The 20,331-nt window shown below is 45.3% G+C and overlaps 1 protein-coding gene across 4 annotated transcripts in view; it reads right to left on the bottom strand.

Annotated features, from left to right (window-relative positions):
* The window catches only part of osbpl8 (oxysterol binding protein-like 8), a 69,793-nt gene that overhangs the window by 32,990 nt on the left and 16,472 nt on the right, over nucleotides 1-20,331 (bottom strand). For 3 of the 4 annotated variants that reach the window (XM_048970489.1, XM_048970471.1, XM_048970481.1), the window contains one exon: nucleotides 1,607-1,732. In XM_048970489.1, the coding sequence (XP_048826446.1) occupies nucleotides 1,607-1,732 (126 nt within the window). Of the gene's footprint in view, nucleotides 1-1,606; nucleotides 1,733-16,477; nucleotides 16,660-20,331 lie in introns of those variants that run through there. The other variant, XM_048970462.1, reaches the window with a different exon arrangement.

The raw sequence follows: 20,331 nt of genomic DNA, 5'->3' as shown, positions 1-20,331 counted from the left end.
AAGTGATTGTGAAATCACAGTCAGACAATTACTCTTTCAGTCTGATAGTCTCTTAAATCTGTTGACTTATCCGATTCTGAAATATGACTTTAATTTAGGGGATCTATAGAAGAATGTCTGCATTAACTCACATTCAACCAAAAACAAACCAAAACCCCAAAAGTAACAATATTAAAGATTTCTAATTAAGTCATATATTAAGGTGCAACTATATGTAATCAAAACAGGTACAGAACATGTATTACAATATTACAGTGAAGTTAAGTTCCCGACAAACCTCCCCCCCCCCCCCCTTAGACGCACTGAGCAATGCATTGTGGGATGGAACTAACACCATGTTTTAAACCTGGTTCAGCCGTGTTGCTCATACCTGGACTATTCAAAACTCTGCTCTATAAATCGAGACCTTCTCATTTGGGACTTTCCCCCTGCAGGATTCCCCCATCGAGTCTGGTTCCTCACAAGGTTTCTTCCTATGAGAGCTTTTCCTTGCTACTGTCGCCTCTGGCTTGCTCACTGGGGGCTTTGGGCGGGGAAAGCGCTTTGAGACACTCTAATGTGAAAAAGCACAATACAAAATAAACTGAATCGAGCTGCTTATGCATATCAAGGGTTTAGTGTGACACAACAACCTGTGTATCGTGTTCCCTCTAGTGGTAAAAAAAGGAATGTGGACACTAGACTATAGGCAGTGAAAATCAATTGAATGTGCTCTGTAAAGTAGTATTTTGATAGTGAATGCTCACAAAGCAACCCATCCATCCATCCATCCATCCATCCATCCATCACCACTTAATCCCAACTGGGACCAGATTCTATCCCAGGAACAACGAGTGCAGGCAGGAAACAACCCAAGGCAGAATGTACCATTGATCTATCGTACACACTTTTGGACTGTGTGAGAAAACCAAAGTCTCCGGCAGAAACCCACGCCAACAAGGAGAGCACTTGGGAACTCCACAAAGAAAGGTCCTACGGCGGACTCGGGGACCGAACCCGGGAACTCCACAAAGAAAGGTCCTACGGCGGACTCGGGGACCGAACCCGGGAACTCCACAAAGAAAGGTCCTACGGCGGACTCGGGGACCGAACCCGGGAACTCCACAAAGAAAGGTCCTACGGCGGACTCGGGGACCGAACCCGGGAACTCCACAAAGAAAGGTCCTACGGCGGACTCGGGGACCGAACCCGGGAACTCCACAAAGAAAGGTCCTACGGCGGACTCGGGGACCGAACCCGGGAACTCCACAAAGAAAGGTCCTACGGCGGACTCGGGGACCGAACCCGGGAACTCCACAAAGAAAGGTCCTACGGCGGACTCGGGGACCGAACCCGGGAACTCCACAAAGAAAGGTCCTACGGCGGACTCGGGGACCGAACCCGGGAACTCCTTGCTAGAAGGCAGCAGCGATAACCACTGCACCACTGAGCCGCCCGGAATCCATTACCTAATTCATAATTTCATGAATTTCAATGTAAGATGTTCATTTATAGCTATTAAACACATCTTCAGCTCTTCAAAACATTTGCCATCAAAAACGAAAACCATACTCAAGTTACGTGTACCACAGTTACCGCTCTTTGCCTCCAAGGGGCGCACTCTTACCGTGACTGTACCCGGAGGGACTGAGGAGGACATCTCTGCCTGGGACCTGCAGGCTCTCCTTCCCCTGTCGCTGGCTCATTCTGCCTGGGGTCAGAAGCTGGGCATCATCACTGGGCATTAAGGCAACTGAAAGCGAGAAAGAAAAGCACTAATTCATGCATTCTTTCATTAATTCATCATTCATCCTGTCCACGGAGTATAGGCTGCAGCCCACCCCTACAACCCTGCCCAGGATAAGCAGACAGACAATGGATGGATTAAGGCTGCAGCAGAGGACATCTTCCTCTCTAAACAAGGGTAAGCATTTTGTTCAATGGAGCAGCAAATGCCGTGCTGAGACTGAAACCAGCGCGTGACGTCATGGGGATGAAGAGCTGCCTGAATTCTCTATTAAAACGGTAATGCAATGAAGACGCTCATAAGGTAAAAGACCTAAGCGGGTTCAACTGAGCCTGACAGCCCAGAGCACTCTGAAAACCCAAATTTACTCATTAATACAATGAATACTGGCTCATAGACATTAACTGATTCTCGAAAGACAAACAGGAGAATACAGGGAAAAAACATATAATAACCTGGTAGTAAAAAATCTGGATCAACTACATAGAGCGAGTTGGTCGTTTTGCTGACTTTAATGCTCGTTCAACACTTGTTGTGCTACACTGACCTCTAGTGGTGCAGTGAAATCAGTGCTATGACACTTAGGATTTATTTGTACCATGATATTAGCTCTTTGCCTGTGATAGAATGGTATCTCGTCCAGGGTGTCCACTGCCAGATATCGTTTCTACAGCAGAGCAGCCCCAAGCCAGTTGGACTTTTGCGCTGCGAATTGCTAATGCTGATGGTTTTGCAGGGTTGCCAACTTTGGTCGGCTGGCTAGGATGATATTTTCAATTCGAGACAAGTCTGCACACACAACTGCGTGTATGTAACAGATTTATTACCTTGTAAATAGCCCATAGGGTTTGCAAACTACCCCAGTAATTTTAGGCTTATAATGGAATATTATAGATTTGCCGTAAGATTTCTTGCGCGAGCGTGAGAGTCTGAAAGCGTGAGTTTTATGCCAGATGTGTGAGAGCTGGCAGCCTTGGTTTTGTGAGGTTTGTACAGATGACTCCACATGCCTGTATCTTATAACCGTATGACACGATACTCTACTGCAGCCCAGTTATTCAACAGCGTCACACAGACCACAATGCACCTAAAGTAACAAGTTTCTCTTAAATAGTTATGAAGCAGCAACAGTTATTATTCTCATGTAATAAAGTGAATTGAAGGGAAGCCAGCATGGTTAACGGGTCCAGAACTATCAATGTGTGCAAGAGTGACATGACACAGGTCTCAGATCAGATCGGTTCAACTCTAACCAAAGATGCTTCTTCTCACTTCTCTGCCTGAGGATGTGACAGTAGAATAAAATTCCACTCTGACAACTAAGTAACTCCATCAATGTCCGTATCATAATACCACAAATGTAGCAGAAATACATCGATTCAGCAGCAGGACATTTTTTAAAGCGAGCAATGCTGGACATGGTCGGCTAGTCCGTCAGAAAGAGAACTTCAGTAGAGTAAGCCAATACCCTGAATTTAGTCCCACGAATTTTCAGCTGCAAAGTAGCTCACATATGTGTCAAAATCACCCATATGAACTTGGTACCCATAATAAACAATCATCAACTGATGTAAGCAGGGTATTTCTTACAGAAACCACTCTGCCTCTCAGTGTCATCTTTCAGGTTGGGCATGTCCGCTCCATGCCCTCGTGTGAAAAATGGCCCAACAGCAAAAGGTGCATCTTTTCAAACCTGCTAGGTCGGACCATACCTACTCAAACAAACAGGCCCTCTTGAGATGACAGGACCACTCAGGTCCTACGTAACCAAACAGGTCACACAAAACCTTTTCTTTCCCAGTGGAAATCAGCCCACCTGTTGTAAATAACCACACCTGAATTCTCCAAAGGAAACTCCATAAAGCTAGAATATCCACCCTCCATCATTTGTGATTAATCCTTCAGTTGAGATCCAGAAGTTCCTGACTGGGAAGCCCAACTTCATTTCCAATATAATGCTACTAAAACAAGTCCAAAGGTGGTACTGTACCAGATATAGGGCAACAACATCTCATCCATAGCCTCGATAATTGGAAATTAAAAAACGCTGTCGATGAATTTTGCTATCGACTGGCTGCATTTTTGAGGTCTGCCGCATAAATAGCATATAATGACATCACCACCTAGTAACCTTAATGTTGGTGTGATAAGCAAAGTTCATACTTAACTTTTCCGTTAGAATCCGTGCATAATTGTGCACGTGGACTCTTGGGTACGTATGAGTGATGTGCAATGAATGAACAAACTAGTTATTTTGTACTTGTCTTGGTTCCTGAACGAATGTATCGATACACTGACATTGACATTAAGGAATGAACCTCTTTGCGACATACATGCTACATGGTAGACTGCATTCCACCATAGCTGGGAGCCATCACCTTAACTTCACTTCAATGACTACTTATCTGAAGTGATTTGCGCACACACTAGAACAGGACATCAAACTAGTTCACTGGAATCAGCCTGCTCAGCGAATGAACGAACAGCCGAACTGCAGACACACACGGTACATTGAATCTCGGTTCATTGACTAACTGGACCACGCATTTTTACGTAGCAACTTTTATAAACATAAAATTATATTATGAACAATACAACTTTCACTGAATCAGTGATTCAAAGATGTGCCCTTGAGAGGTAAAGTGGGCTATCCCACAAAAACAGAGTTTTGAGAAAATGAGCTCCAAAGTTGAAATTTTTTCAAAAAATCAGTGTGCCTATACCCTACAATTGATATATATCATAGGTAGCACAGATCTCGGTATATTTAAAAGATAGATAGACTCTCAATAATTAATACTGGACACTAAACTCATTTTTGACTGACATGTGGGATAGCCCACTCTACCTCTCAAGGGCACAGATTTGAGTGATTCAAGGATTTGAATAATTTTGGTGAGCTCAATGAAATTAATCACTAAAGAAAGTTGTTTTCCACATCACTAGTATGTTGTACACCTGTCCATGGATGCAGACGGTCAATGTCAACAGATATGTACAGTAATGTAAGATTAACCAGCAGAGGGCAGATGTATTGCAACCAACAAAAATACCAGTGTAGTGAAATGAGCAAACTTTTCTCAACAGTATTAATTTTGTTACTAGCCAAGGGCAGTATTAAGTTAACATGGTATATCGCGGTAAGTTGAAATATTGGCAACAAAATTAGGCAAGAATCTCCCCACTCTGCAAATTCAAAATGTCTTGGCTATGCAGTGAGCACCATTTAATACCATGGTATAAATATGTTGGAGCCAGAGGTTTGTATGCCACTTTCTCACTTTACACCAGTGTTTCTCAACCCAGTCCTTGGAGATCCCCAGTAAGTCATTGTTTTGCCCCCCCCCCCAGCTCCCATGGATGTGGGTCCCAGAGGACTGGTTAGAGAATCACTGCTTTAAACAGAGATTAGAAATTCTCTACACTCTGTAAAGTTTATTACAACTATGACTTTACAAAAAATCCTCTAGGCGTTTTTTAACATGTTTTCTAACATTTGCAGTAAACCCCAGGTTCTGGTCCTACTAATCGATTGTCTGTTCAGATAATTAATCGATTATCAAGACAATCGTTTTTAACAGCCCTAATTGGGCACATTTATTACAATTTTAAACAGAGTTATGTAGTATTACCATGGTGACCAGAGTGCAAATGTCTTCAAGGACTTCTATGACACAACTGACATGAACCTGAATAATTGATTTGAATGTAGTTCTTTAAGGTGTAATACTGGCAGTATCAAGACTGACCACGGTAATCCTCAACCACGGTGCATGTTTGACGTGTGTGCAAACCTGAGCAGTTCCATGTCCAGGGCAGGTGTGGATGTGCAAACACACCTTTACCAATGACAAATTTCTAAACTTTAAAGGAAAGGTCTTGGCATATGGTCTTGATTAGAAAAATTACCCATAATACATTTGTGCAATAGAACAAGAAGAATAAAAGTAGAAATTAAAATCACTACATCTATAAAATCTAATTAATCACTGCACTTGAGCTGGACGAATTATTCCCAATTTTCCTTAATTTATGTGTCTTCAAAGTTCTGTGGTCCATATCATAAAAGTGAATTTTGATACAAAACTTATTCTAGTCGTGAAAATCAAATAATCTTCAGATTATACATTTTTTCAAAGCGTTTTTGATTTATGTCTACGCTTATAAAGCCTATTTCCATGATCCATCGACACACTCTTTCCGACAGAGACTCACTGTTTCCGTCAGAGATGCCCCTATTGCGTTTCCATGGCTACAGATCTGCACGCAGGGGGACACCCCTGCCTCAGGTGCAAACGCAGCACTTCTATTTATGGTCTCACCCACCCTGCTCCTGTGACTGTCACATTAGCAACCATCCAAACCCCCAGAGAGACCAGGAGTAAAACCAGCAGTAAATATTTACCTAGGGATGTCCAGCTAGAATGCTCCTAGATCCATGGGGACAGCCATTTACATGTGGTTCTTTGCCCTGGACACAGCGTCAGGTGAATCTGATCGATGGTACGTTCTGTCCTTGTTCTGAACCAGTGTTATGTACCTTTCACTGCTGTTTCAGCCCTCGGAACATTAACTGCGCTGGTTCAAGCCAAACACCTGGCTCAGGCGTCCCAGGGGACCAGCCCCAGCAGTACTACGGCGTGGTGAGGTCATGCATCCTCAGTCCAGCCTAGCGTTGTGCACAGAGCTTTCCCGGGTGAGCCGATATGACGGTGGCCTTACAGAGCCAGTCAGAAGATGGAGACAGGATACTGTAGGGTCAGTAAAACGGAACAGGAGTCTGCCTTCTATTGTGACACTGACCGGAAGGTTGTCGGTTCACATCCCATGGCTGATAAAATAGCCATATCACTATTGGGCCTTTGCGTAGCGCCCATAATTCCCCAAACTGGATAAACAGCTGACCCTGTGGTATGGCTCCAAGCTTCACTGTCACCTGGAAATATGAGTTTGTCTCACAGGACAGAGAGATAGCATTCCTGAAAACTGAACCATGTTGTACTTGATTTCAGCTGTACAATGACAACAAAGGTATTTTATTCCGCGCTGCATCTCCCACCCCCACCCGCCCCGCACAGGTACAGCCAGAGGACGCTGAGTGCTAATGCATTTCTGCACAACAGTATCAGGCAGGGAGTTGGTGCCACAGAGAAGAATCACCACTTAGAACAGGAAATTACCGCATTAACCATGGACACGAGATTTTAACATTTATAAATGCCTGTGTAGAAATAGCTAATCAGAAACACCTCACACAAAAAATGCCACAAGGCAACACAAACACATAAAAATAAAAGCATTAAGAAGGAAGTTATGCTATTTTGTACTTATATCTGTTGCTTCAATCCTAGGAGTAACGAGAGGTGGGGGCCTAGTTGGGAGTGGGACATGATGCTGATGAAGGTGGGTTGAATACTTAATGGAACTTTTCCACTGGTATACAGTACTCGAGCTGTACCCGAGCCGTACTGTGAAGAGAGTTCAGTTACAGTACAGTTCCAGCCAGCTTTGGTTTTCCACTGCAGCCGGGGCGGCTCGGTAAAGGCGTTGCCAGGTTTGGAGAGCGACAGTGAGGCACTTCCTTACAGTTCAAAAGGTGTACATCATGATGTACTGTGTGCTAATTTCCCCTATCAAGTTTTTGAGAGTCTCCTTCTTATGCTAGCAGACAATTAGCATTCACTTCGGTAAATTTGCATTGCGGGTCCATTTCACTCAGCTGTTCATAGTACTTACTGACGTACTTTGAGTACTTGCTTACTTCTGTACTTTTAAACTAGGTGTGGTAAGGAAATGCATCAATACATCGCGATGTGAGATACTACAAAAATGAATAATTTATAGAATATGTCCTTTTTTCTTTCAGACAATCCATGCATATTGACGCAGAATACTGGCCTCTCCCTGCATTAAGACTAATCAGATGGTGGTGATGCAACCAGCTGGATTTGGTCACGCTTTTAGCCCTGATAGTAAGCAGGTCCACGTCAGCGTGGGTACGGCTCTGTCGCAGTACGGCTCGGTTCTTAGAAAAGCACCATTAGACGTACTATGCCACGCCCACAAAAACAGAAAAAGAAGACAAATCTACCTGGGATGTGAGCTTTAATCCATGTGGGTGAAGAATTTGGATTAATGGAGCTGAGAAGCAAGACCGTGGTATGATTGGCATCGAAAAAGGGCCAATGAGGACATTGCATGTGTGCCCCCCCCCCAAAGATTCAGTGATAGTACGTATACAACCCGTATGGTTCTTATGGGTTAACAACTGGAAGTTTAACGCTAAAAGGTAAGCTGCTCATTTGCTTCGTTAATAAATCTTAAAAGGCGGCAATGGATTAGCTTTGCTGCTTAACTATAGCCAGAAATGACATTCTGCTCCACCCACACCAGGAGGTGGAGGCTCTGCTTGAGCTCCACTTAAAACTTCGTCCAACCTTCAGCCTTAAACCGGCTTACATACTTTGTATTTTGACACTTATATAGCAGATTATGTTACAGAAATAGCTCAGTTTTAGTTTTATGAATGACAGCAGCACTGTTTAATCTAATTAACCTGAACCTCCTAACCTCTACCATATCTTAAGGTACCATCCGTCACTTTGATTATTTAAAATCTATTCGAGAGTTGCAAAGAATACAGTCCTGCACTCAATGGCATCAAGAAGAATTTGATTTTAATACAAAGTTATGTTTATGGGGTGGCATGGGGGTGCAGTGGTTAGCACTGTTGCCTCACACCTCTGAGTCTCTGCCGTGACTTCATGTGTGTGGAGTATGCATGTTCTCCCTGTGTTGTCATGTGGTTTCATCCTGGTCCTCCTCCCCCACCCCCAGTACAAAGACATCCATCCATCCATTTTCCAAACCGCTTATCCTACTGGGTCGTGGTGGGTCCCGGAAGCAATGGGCACGAGGCAGGGAACAACCCAGGACAGGGGGCCAGCCCATCGCAGGGCACACTCACACACCATTCACTTACACATGCACACCTACGGGCAATTTAGCAACTCCAATTAGCCTCAGCATGTCTTTGGACTGTGGGGGGAAACCGGAGTAGCCAGAGGAAACCCCACGACGACATGGGGAGAACATGCAAACTCCACACACATGTGGCCCAGGTGGAGACTCGAACCCAGGTCCCAGAGGTGTGAGGCAACAGTGCTAACCACTTCACCACCATGCCACCGTACAAAGACATGATGAGGTTAATGGAAGACACCCGATTACCCGCAGGAATGCATGAGTGTGCCCTGTGATGGGTTTCTCCCTGCCTTGTGCCTGCAGGCTCCGGGAGTCCCCACGTTCCTGAACAGGATAAGTGGTTACGGAAAATGGATGGTTGGCAAATGAATCACCTCAGTTCCTACACCCCTGCTTCCGCTGACTTTCTGAAGATTTCAGGCATCATGGGGAACAGCAAGGGAGATGGTCTGCACCTGAAAACTCTATGTCTGCACACGATTAGCGATCGTGCCGACGTGTAGCGGTTAGCCACTTTCATGCTGGGTCGGCCCAGCGCGTCACGCGTTATAAAGACGCCTTCTTCTCCCTCACTGAGCTCCTCAGATTGGTCCTGAGTAGCTGCACCTTCCTACCTGTGTGGGCAGGGAGACTCTAGCAATAAACGCAGATGTAAAGGAGTAACTCAACAAATTTTCTTTAAAAAGGTCAACTTTTCAGACGGAGTATAAGTATTGAAAGTGTTGATGATCTCTTTCTGGTACTCACCAATGCTGATACCAATTAGGGCAGTGTAATGTCAAAAATAACAAGATGCACTATTTCAATTTTAAATTATTAGGGTAGATAATAATTAGGGTAGATAATTAAATCTCCCCTCCATCACAGCACCAAGCGAGAGAGGTAGAAGCCCACCTCTTGAAGGGGACACGGTACAGAGCGATCACATTAATCATATGAACTGGACTTTGGGGGTCAAATGTGCTCTGGCATGGTACAGATCACCTAGTGTGAGGACAGCCTTAGTCTCTGTGGAAAACAATGGACCGGCAGGTTAATTATGATTTAAAAACATGTCACTAAAACCTCGAAAGCAGTGGTTCCCAAACTTTTTATACTGCATACCATATCAGAAAGCATTGCACTGTCCGCATGCCACCATTACAACACTGTGCCTGATCAATACTGGATAAGAGCTTCCATTATATTTACGGCACGAGGTTTATCGTTTGACATTTTCATTCTCTGTGCTAATGTTTGCTGCATGTTTGGTTGTTACAGAGTGTTGCTGCTGCTGGCAATTCCTTATATGTTGCTTTTAGATGTTTTATTAGATTACTAGTGTTGCATGAACCTGATTTCATACTTCCTTTTGATAGTTCAGCAGGGCGCAGTGTGCAGTCTGCTATGCTTTGGATTTTGTTGTCAAGTATTTTCACACATTCGTCTCACAATATTTTGCTTGTTAATGATATCGCTGATACGTCATTATGTATCGGACCTGTAATGGCACATTCCTACTAAATGTTAAGCAGAAGATGGGGACAAGAGTACCATGAAGGACTTTTGGGAGCAGTGGGTGGGTTTTGTGTCTCAAAACTTCGGACTTCAACCCAATGGGAGCCAAGAGAAATCGACCAATAGGACATAGGTTAATCTAGCATGTGACTGAAAGGAGACAATAATCCCGCCCACTGTTGCTTCAGCCTGATTTCTCCCAACAGGGGAAACATCATCCTGTTTTAAGGGCTGGCGTCCGTGTTGGAGATCTCAGTGACCGAACCCAACATCCACCCCAAATCTCAAACTGCAAATGCTCAATTACTGCCACTCCCTTCAACATTGGGGACAATGCACTGACTGAAGGTTTCTATTTTTACCCATGAGCCTGACAGCAAATTGTTTTTAACACCTTTTAAAGACCATGGTGGGTAAACTAAAATATGTGTTTATGTGGGTGTCATACTTTCCAGTGATTTACTCAGTCAGCTAGACCAACACCACAATCAAGACTAAGAATAAAAGTGGTCATTCTCCCCCCGAGTGAAGTGGTGAGGCCAGCTGTACCCAGCACAGTCCACAGCAGATCTATGCAGCTGGAATCCACAGGTCAAAAGAGCACAACCAGCCAAAACCACACAACCAGAAAACGAGGCAGATAAATGAGTCAAAAAAGGATCAGTTAGAGATTCTGTTACGCAAAATCAATTGGGGGGGAAGCAGTCGATCGGAGAGGCCGGTCTGTTCCATCTGCTCGCGACTGCATGGCTCCATGCCGCAGCTGAACTCCCAGTGATTTTGTAAATTAATTCAGCCAGAGCGTGACAGAAGGAAACAGGGAGGCTGATGTGTCACCCAAACCATAAGCTGAGCGCTTACCGCCTGCGATTACCAAACGCACCTTCTTACCTGTTTATTTTGTTCACCTCCCAGTTACTCTGAACAATTTTCAGAGTATTCTATAGCAATGTAAGTATTCCATCTATAACAGATGGTAAATTCACAAATTCACACAAAAGTGCGAGTTTGTAGTGTCCAAAAACATCTGAAGAGGTCCTTGACAAAGTAGCCCTTAATTTATGATGCACATTATCAGTGACACGTGCTTCTCCTTAAAATTCCCCTCTAATCTCCTCTTTGATGTTGAGAAACAGCAACGTGTTTCCTGAGGCAGGCCTGTAATACGTACAATAAGATAGTAACACTCCATTTATACGTTACTTCTGTAGGTTTCATGTTTTTTGCCATCAGAGCAGGGGAGCAGGGGGTGTTCCAGAGACAGGGAGCATGGTAGCTGAGGTGCCCTGTAGCACAGACGGGACTTCACCAGGTTTCCAGTCGCTAGGAGACCACCATCCTCAGGGTTCACCACTGTGAAGGCTCTGGGGACACCCAAAGGATTGTGGGTGCCTTTCATCTGGGTTCGCTCACACAGTGTGTTTAGTAATGGTGACCAAGGCCCAGGGTCACCCAGAGGCTTTTCGGGGGGGGGGGGGTAAGTGCCTAAGTGGAAAGTCCCCCTCACTGAAACTAGGGAGGGTCCTGAGTGACCATAAAGGGGCGCTTGATAAAATTTGCCAACCAGTGGTGGGTAGGGAATGGTGGTTCTCTGAGTTAGTTTTATAATTAAATTATCAGTGATAATTTAGGGGGACTCAGTACAATTTACTGACTTGGGGGGCGGGGGGTGTCTCCTTTGTGCAGGCACAACTACCAGGGTCGATAGCTCTGTAACCGCTCTGTGCTGCCGGTTAATCCGAGCCGCGCTCGCCGGACTCTAAGGCGGTGAGCCGTTTACAGGGCTGCGGCTCCTCACGCTTACAGAGGCACGACGGCTTTCCCGCTGCCGTCAGGTCAGGAGCATAAGCTCTGCTCTGAAGCAGCCAAGCCAGTCTGGCACATCATGAATAAACACAGCAGACAGCGTCATATAGCATTTCTGACAAGAGAAATTCGCAGGAGCCACGAATAATCCGCTGCTCCTCGCCAATTTTTTTTTTTTGTATTGTAAAAATGTTCACTTTTGCTACCCATACCGTCTGTCTGTAAACTGTATTTAGGTAATCTATGCTTTATAAAGTATAATTAACACTAACAACACACACAAACAGGATATTCTGTATCTATTTCCTTGAATAGTTCTGCTGGGTACATTTTGTATCAATAACGTCATTCGTCAAGGTCTGTCGCGTTGCCAGAGAAACCAGAAGCACGACTAAATCTGATTAAACTTCTTGATGTGAACACTTTACAAATAATGTCCTATGTCACTTACTTTCAGCTCTTTAACACTGACTAAACTTCTGTGATCTAACGACCTGGCTGAATTTGAATGGAGGTCACTGCTTTGCAAACAAGTTTAACATAGTCAAAACTACCCATAAGGGACGTATGGTTTTATTCTAGACTGTAAATAATGATAAAGGGAGAGGAAGGAGGGTTTCTGTCCATCCATCCATCCTGAGGGGGTGAGTTGACCTGGGGGGTGGGGGGGTCACATACTTTCTTCCCTTTACCCAATTAATCCTAAGGAATCCTTATGGAGTGTGTGTGTGTGTGTGTGTGTGTGTGTGTATATATATATATATATATATATATATATATATATATATATATATATAGAGAGAGAGAGAGAGAGAGAGAGAGATATTTCGCTGGACCCCACGCTAAGGTTTTTCCGTAATTTAGCACTAATTTACCTTCATTTTTTTTAAGACCCCCCTCCCTCCCGTGCTGACTCTGACATTCCTCACCCTTCCTCCCCCACCCATCTCCACTCCCATCCCGATCTTCCTTCCTCGCGTCCCAGTGTCACGGGGCCCTGCTCCCAATTCCTCCCTGACAGAGTGTTACAGAGTCTCTGCTTCCAGACATGTGACAAGCCACACCACAAAAATCTCAGACGCACCGTGCAACCTTCAGTGACCACTTATCGAATCTCCCAGAAATTTGGTTTAATCTATAAAATATAACAAAATGCTTGAAGTTCCACAAACTCGAATATAGAGGGAAATCTGTGGCAATGAATGAATATGCTGATTTGAATCCTTAGGCCAACAGAACGATGTCACTGTCAGACCCTTTAGCATGGCCCTTAACCCCCAGCTCCAGGGGCTGACCTTGCACAGTGACCCCCCCAAGCTTGCTCTCACCAGCATAAGTCTTATGGAGAGCAAAATGGGGTAGTCAAAAAAAACAATTTCCTTCTGGAATGAATTAAGTATTACTATTCTATTATATTACAAACAAAAGCAGCCTTGACGCATTTTAAAACTGTGATATCCAGTGTAATGTAACTCTAAGAACCTGATTTGGATCAGACGAGTCCCATATGACAGGTAACAAACACCTTTTAATGCAATGTTACACACGGGCTGAGACTGGTGGTATTAAAATACCTTCAGGCATCACAGGAAATCAGTGAACCTCTGCCCGAGAGTGCCCCGCCTGTACATTATGGACTGAATCAATCCCACAATCCCTTGCTTCTGTCACTCTGCATTGCGGGGCGTGTCCTCTACATGCAAAGAGCTCAAAATAAAGAAACCCGTCACATCCACAAATTGCTCTTCGTATCAGAAAATGCTTTTAGAACAAAAATTTCAACTAATGGTTTTCAATTCAATTACACTACCCTGTGCACCTCTAAAGCTGTAACTGAGAAAAATTAAGCAATCAAACTCAGAACATCACGTACGACATCATCAACTCAACATTACTCAACAGCTTTAGAAACTGAGCCAAGAGAGATCCTGGAGAGTCTCAGGGGTTTGATCATGGGTTTTGAGTAGCTAGCCTGCAGTCAACGGGAAGCCAGAGACCTATCAAATGTGACATATAAATGGTACAAGCCAGAAGGCTTTATTCTGAGTCCACTTTCCGCCTATGTTCTCACCCTCCAGGTCCCTTTCCTCTGTAATTTGAACCATTAAATGCAGCCCTTGTACAGAAATAATTGACACCCCCCCCCCCCACCACCCCCCGTGGTGTTTAAATCAGGTTACACGACCCTCTGATCTGATGCAATTTCATCAGACTTTTATTTATTTATTTCTGTGAATGGTAGACCTTTCCAGATCGTCCACAAAAAAGCAAAGTAGCCTACTTTAACTGAATTTGTCTACCAAACAACAGTAGATAATACTTTTCAAAGTGTGGACGTTAAAGAAGAATTTAGAGAATTTCCCCCGTAGGAAAATAGAATGCCATCCGTCTGTTTGGGAGGTCCACCTCATCCATGTGATGCTTAACGAGGGAAGGCATTTGAAGCACATCAGCACCAACAAAATTTCTTTACAACAAAAGCACACATACATTGGAGTCCCCAGAGGCTATGTGTGTTCCGGGATGGTCAAAAAATATTTCACCAACCACCTAAAGATCTAAAGCATTGACCCACAACTTTACTGCACAACACTCTGTACCTACAGGAGCATACACTGCAAAACCCACCAGACCTCGGGTCGCAGTCCTGTGCAGGGCTGCGTGAGGTGACAGCATGCGAGGAGGTTTTAATGACGCATCGCCTGCATTGAGCTTTAAACAGGAAACAAACATAAAACATCCGCACAACGGACAATCTGTCACTGCAGACTCAGAAGAAAAGGAAACCAACATTAACTGTTGACCTGGCATCCAGTGAACAAAATGGTTTGTGGATGTTATTTAAGGTCCCGGACACATACAGATAGAGGCGCCATCAGGGTGTGTCGTGGAATAAATGAACCATGGAATTCGCCGTAACTTTGGGCTCGACTGCAGACAGAGCCAAGAACAGAAATGGCATTTAACTGAACTCTTTGAAGTGTCTCCAAATGACTGAGCGCTTGCAGGATGAAGCTTCAAGATGACAGGATTCCTCGATTTGGCGGGGGTGGGCCACTCGATGAGAGGGCCATTCCCTATCTGTTGCCACCTGCTCTTGCTTGGGATCTTCAAAAGATTAGGTGATTCACTATTGTCCTCAACAATTTCAGGCCCAAGTACATGAGAAGTCTGCTCCACTGCACTGCCTATCAGCAGTGGAGAAATTAGAGCTCCAAGTAGACATTTTACACTGAGCAGAGAAATCGGCTGCTGACAACGGAGGAGTGTCAGACAGCGAGACGGATAAGAGCAAGGTCAGACAGGCACGGGACCATGGACGACGTCTTGGGAGAACGACACCTCCTATCTATGCAAACGGAGATAAGACATAAAAGTGGATCTGAGGATCAGGATATGAGGAGATGAGAGAAAACTGAGTTCAGATACTTTCACTATCTAAGACACGTATCCCCCGTTCATTCTGAGGTCCGAACATGAGCAGGAGACCCAAACTTCCTCCCTTCAGGTTCCCCTCAACCCTCCACTGAAGAAAGAAGCCCACTGTCTCCTCACACAGATCAACCATGATGCCATATATCAAATCACCATCCGCACATGCTCAATGTCACGTACAGGAAAAATAAATATAAAAAGAGACAGACATACCTCAGCAAGCAAGAAAGACGTTGTGAAAATGCGACGATCACGTTTAGCAACATGAAGAAAAAACCACAGACCCATAATAAAAATAACAAACCCACTCCAATGTCCCCTCTCCACTTGTTTGATTGACATACAGACTATGAAATGAAAGCAGGACAAGACATCTGCAATCATCAACAATAAACTAATAAAGGGAGCTTATTTATGGAAATGACGGTTCATGGATCAACAACCAGCTGTCAGATTTATCAAAGCTCATTCTTGTCATGCAGGGCCCAGTTAGTCATAGGAAGTCTGCATGTTGTCTAACTCCCACAGAAACACCACAGACAGACAAATGTCAATCTGCTCGCCTGTCACTGAATTAATTCTGCGGGAAGAGTCCACAGGCCACCCCAGAAGATTCTGCTCCAGCAGAAAGCCCCGCCACTCAAGTCACGTACTATTGTTTTGTCCTGAGAAATCAGACACTTCGCGCCACTGTAACAGGGAATGGACTGGTCTCAGATGCTCATGCCAAGATGATCATGGCCCTAAGATTCATCTGCCATTTCAGATCTCACACAAACAGAAACTTACGACTTAAGAAAGTCAGCATCCAAACAGACTCCGTCACACGACGCATCCCACAACAGCAAACTATACGGTACAGGAAGCGGACCCAGAACAAGGAACCGCCAAAGGTCACATCGACACAGGAAAAGCTACAAACAAACCTAAGCGGACTGAGGTTAACCTGACCTCCTCGGGGTCGCTGTGATGCACCCTTAACGTTCCTTCGGTTAGGAACGTCCGGCTTCATTAACTACACATACGTACCGACCACACCAGCGTAAGGAAGGGCGACGCAGGAAATGCTCCAGTGAGGCGGCTGGGACGCGGCGTCGCACTGATCTGCGCCGCCTGTGCCTGACGCTGCCAGACAGACCACTGTGGAGCACGACAAGCCGCGCCTCCTTCGCACGCGCCCCACACCTCCCTCCCCGGTGCTCCTACTGCTCTCCTTCCTCTTTACTCATCCACTTCCCCCCTCCCTCCCTCTCTCTCTCTCTCTCTCTTCCTCGCTGTTATCCCCCCACCCCTGTTCACATTTCCCTGTTCTGTTTATTCGCAGCGGCTCCAGCTCTTTTTCTTGCTCCTCCCCCCCCCCCCCTCGCTCGCTCTCTAACTCGCTCTCGTTTCACACGCACACACATCTTTCGATATTGCCCATTCCACACCAATAAATAGAGCCCTTTAATTTCCTTTCCCATTACAGCAAACACACCACTCAAAAAACATAAAAAAAAAAAAAAAAAAAAAAAAAAAAAAACTTCTGCACAAACAGTTCTGAGTAAATTTTTCACCCACCCAATTTCCAGGGACTTATCACTGACAGGGCTGCGGGGGGCGGGAGGACCTACCCCAGGCAATATAGGACACAAGGTGGTGGGCACACCCTGCACTGGATTCCGATCCATCACAGGGCACACACAGGCACTTTGAATGATTTTAGACTGCAGAAGGAAACCCACGCAGGGCACAGCTGCAAATTCTGGGTGCCCTGAAAAAAGAGGGCACCTAGAAGCCACCTTGGGACTCCATTACATTACATAGTTTTAGATATACAGCCCTTGTTTCTTACAGTGTATCCAGCCACCCCTGCACCTCTGGACGCGTGTAACATCTACACACATGGAGTAGAGACGGGATTCAAACCACCAGCCCAGCACACTGTGTGTCAGGTTCGCGGGTTGCGGATGGGCAGGCTGGCAGGAAGGAGGCAGGGAAGGACGAAGCAGGCAGGCAGAATACGGGGAAAACTGGGGTTTTATTAGGAGGAAGACGGCTACGGGGGGAAAGGGACATCGCAAAGATACTAACATCAACAATGACGGACCAACAGCAAGGCAAGACGTGGACTCAAATAGACAAGACTGGGCGAAAATAATAGGACACAGCTGGGCAAGATCAGGGAAGCACACGTGATAATCAGGGGGCGTGGCACACACGAGGATAATCAGGGGGCGTGGCACACACGAGGATAATCAGGGGGCGTGGCACACACGAGGATAATCAGGGGCGTGGCACACACGAGGATAATCGGGGGCGTGGCACACACGAGGATAATCAGGGGGCGTGGCACACACGAGGATAATCAGGGGGCGTGGCACACACGAGGATAATCGGGGGCGTGGCACACACGAGGATAATCGGGGGCGTGACACACACGAGGATAATCAGGGGGCGTGGCACACAAGAGGATAATCAGGGGGCGTGGCACACACGAGGATAATCAGGGGGCGTGGCACACACGAGGATAATCAGGGGGCGTGGCACACACGAGGATCAAACGAGCCGGGCGTGACACTGTGCTGCTCAAAGCAGAAATATTTCAGGTATATGGACAGTGCATGTGTTCACTTCAAGAAATCATCTTCTGAATATTATATTAAGGCTGCAACCACTGTGACCCATAAATAAATCAGTGGTATTATACCCCCCACCCATACAACAACTCGAGTGTAACGATCAGAACATTCTCACACACGCCCATCTGAAGTGATCACATGACAGGATGCAGAGCATGTCATTTTTAAACGTCTTCCTGTGAGATGCCGGCATTGGCTCACAGAACGCGTGTTATTACCTCGTACAAACTCTCAGCAAGAGCGACCTGCGAACAGCACTTAGCCACGTTCACCCTGATCATGTGATTATGTGATTTGTGACAGTGAGAAATCTCACTGTCAAATTATGCCATTTTATTCCATTCCATTATATGCTAACAATCATTCAAGGCCGAATAGTCCATCTATCCATCCATCCATCCAGCCATCCACTCATCCATCTTCCACCTACTTATTCAGGTCTCGGTGGTTGGGAGCCCATCCCAAGTGGGGGTAAACCCTGAAAAGGTCAGTCCATCCCAAGGGGGTGGTATGTGGCTCAGTGGGCCAAGTCTCCATTCCTGTGATCAGATGTTTGCTGGTTTGAACCTGACCTCAACACAATAGTTATAAGTCTATGGGCCCCTGAGTAAGGCCCTTAACCCCCGGCTCCCTACATGCTGCAAGGTGGCTGCAAGGTGGCCCCTTCAATGTGACCCCAAGCTTCCTCTCTGTATGGAAAGCAAGAAGGGGCAAAAAAAAAAAAAAAAAGAAATTTCCCCGTATTAATAAAGTGTAACTATTCTGTTCTACACATATACACAATGGGCAACAATTACTCTTACTGCATGTCTTTGGTCTACAGGAAGAAATTTCTGTGCCAACTGCTGCTGTCTGTAAGATCGAGGTGCACCAGGTTACTGATTCTTAATGTTAATACAGCAATTACAGCATGTGTATCAGTGATAACCCATGTCTCAGAGGGCAGATGGAGAACACAGGCCTGTTCCGACTGAGTTTGAGAGAAAGCAGGCTGTGGCCCAATCTTCTGATGTCAGAGCTGTGGTTACCTGCCATCAAGAACATGGCTGGTGATATTACCTTCAGCTTAATCCAACAGGTCACCACAACGCTGCTAGCAGGTTAAAGTCACCTCGATGCACCTTAAGACTGACCCTAACATCTTGCAAATTCCACCAAGACAGTTAAAGCTTCAAATACAGCCTTGAGAAAGATTTATTCTAGAGACTGAGATGAGGGAAAAGATTAAACACAAATAAGCATACGCAGTATCACTTTCAAAATGAGTGTCTTGCTGCTCATGAGTTATTTTTAATGTGTTTATTGCAGACGCGTCTTAACAATCTGCATAACGAGGTTAATTTCAGAGGACAGATGGACGAAGATATTTTCTCCAGGATCATTTGTTGTCCTGCAGAAAAGAGGCAATTTTTGGCACAAGTATAGCACCAAAACTACTACACCATTCATTCGCTGACAAATTGTTACTCCAGAGATGCTCAAGATTATTTTTATTTCAATGGAATCTGACAGTTTCACAGCTCTGCGGGAAACATTTGTCTTCTGTCTAGGCAGAAGGCAGATTGTTGCTTAGAGAAGCTCAACACAATGCATCTAAAACTACTGTGGAAGGAAATGGAATTATTACAAATGATGCATTAATATGAAAACACAACATTACAGACAACAAATGATCATGTACATTAGCTGTTCTATGACACTGCTGATTCACACCCCCAGCGTTGGGGACTCCATAGGTTGTGTGTGTGTGTGGAGTCGCATGCCCCATGTGTGCATGCCCTGTGACGGGCTGGCATCCTGTCCAGGGTGCACCCCTACCTTTTGCCCTATGCTGCTGGGACTCCACACCCCCATAACAACCATGTACTGGCTAAGGATGCATGGACAGGATTGGTGGATGAATAGGGTGACCAGATAATCCATTTTAGGGAGGACACTTTCAGCTAGCACAGGGTTTGTACCATTTCAATTAAAAGGAACTGGATTTCACTTAAGCACTGAGTACTTGCTGTGTGCTGATTGGTCAGTCTGCTATAATCATGCATGTGTCGCTAATGTTAATGGGAAAAGTCTCCCAATCGAGAAAACAAACCAGTCAAAGCACAGGAAGAACTGAACTCTTTAGCCAAGCACAGGAGCCTCGCTGCTAATGCTACAAGCATACAGTGTATCCTGAGCACTACTCACTGTAAAATGATGCAGGATCTAATTGGGATATAAGCCTCAGCTGAGGGCGGGGTCTGGGGTTCCGGGGGTGAGCAG

This window comes from Brienomyrus brachyistius, chromosome 1 (genome assembly GCF_023856365.1).
Source record: "Brienomyrus brachyistius isolate T26 chromosome 1, BBRACH_0.4, whole genome shotgun sequence".
NCBI classification, from domain to species: Eukaryota; Metazoa; Chordata; class Actinopteri; order Osteoglossiformes; family Mormyridae; genus Brienomyrus; species Brienomyrus brachyistius.
This window is presented reverse-complemented; position numbering and strand designations above follow the sequence as displayed.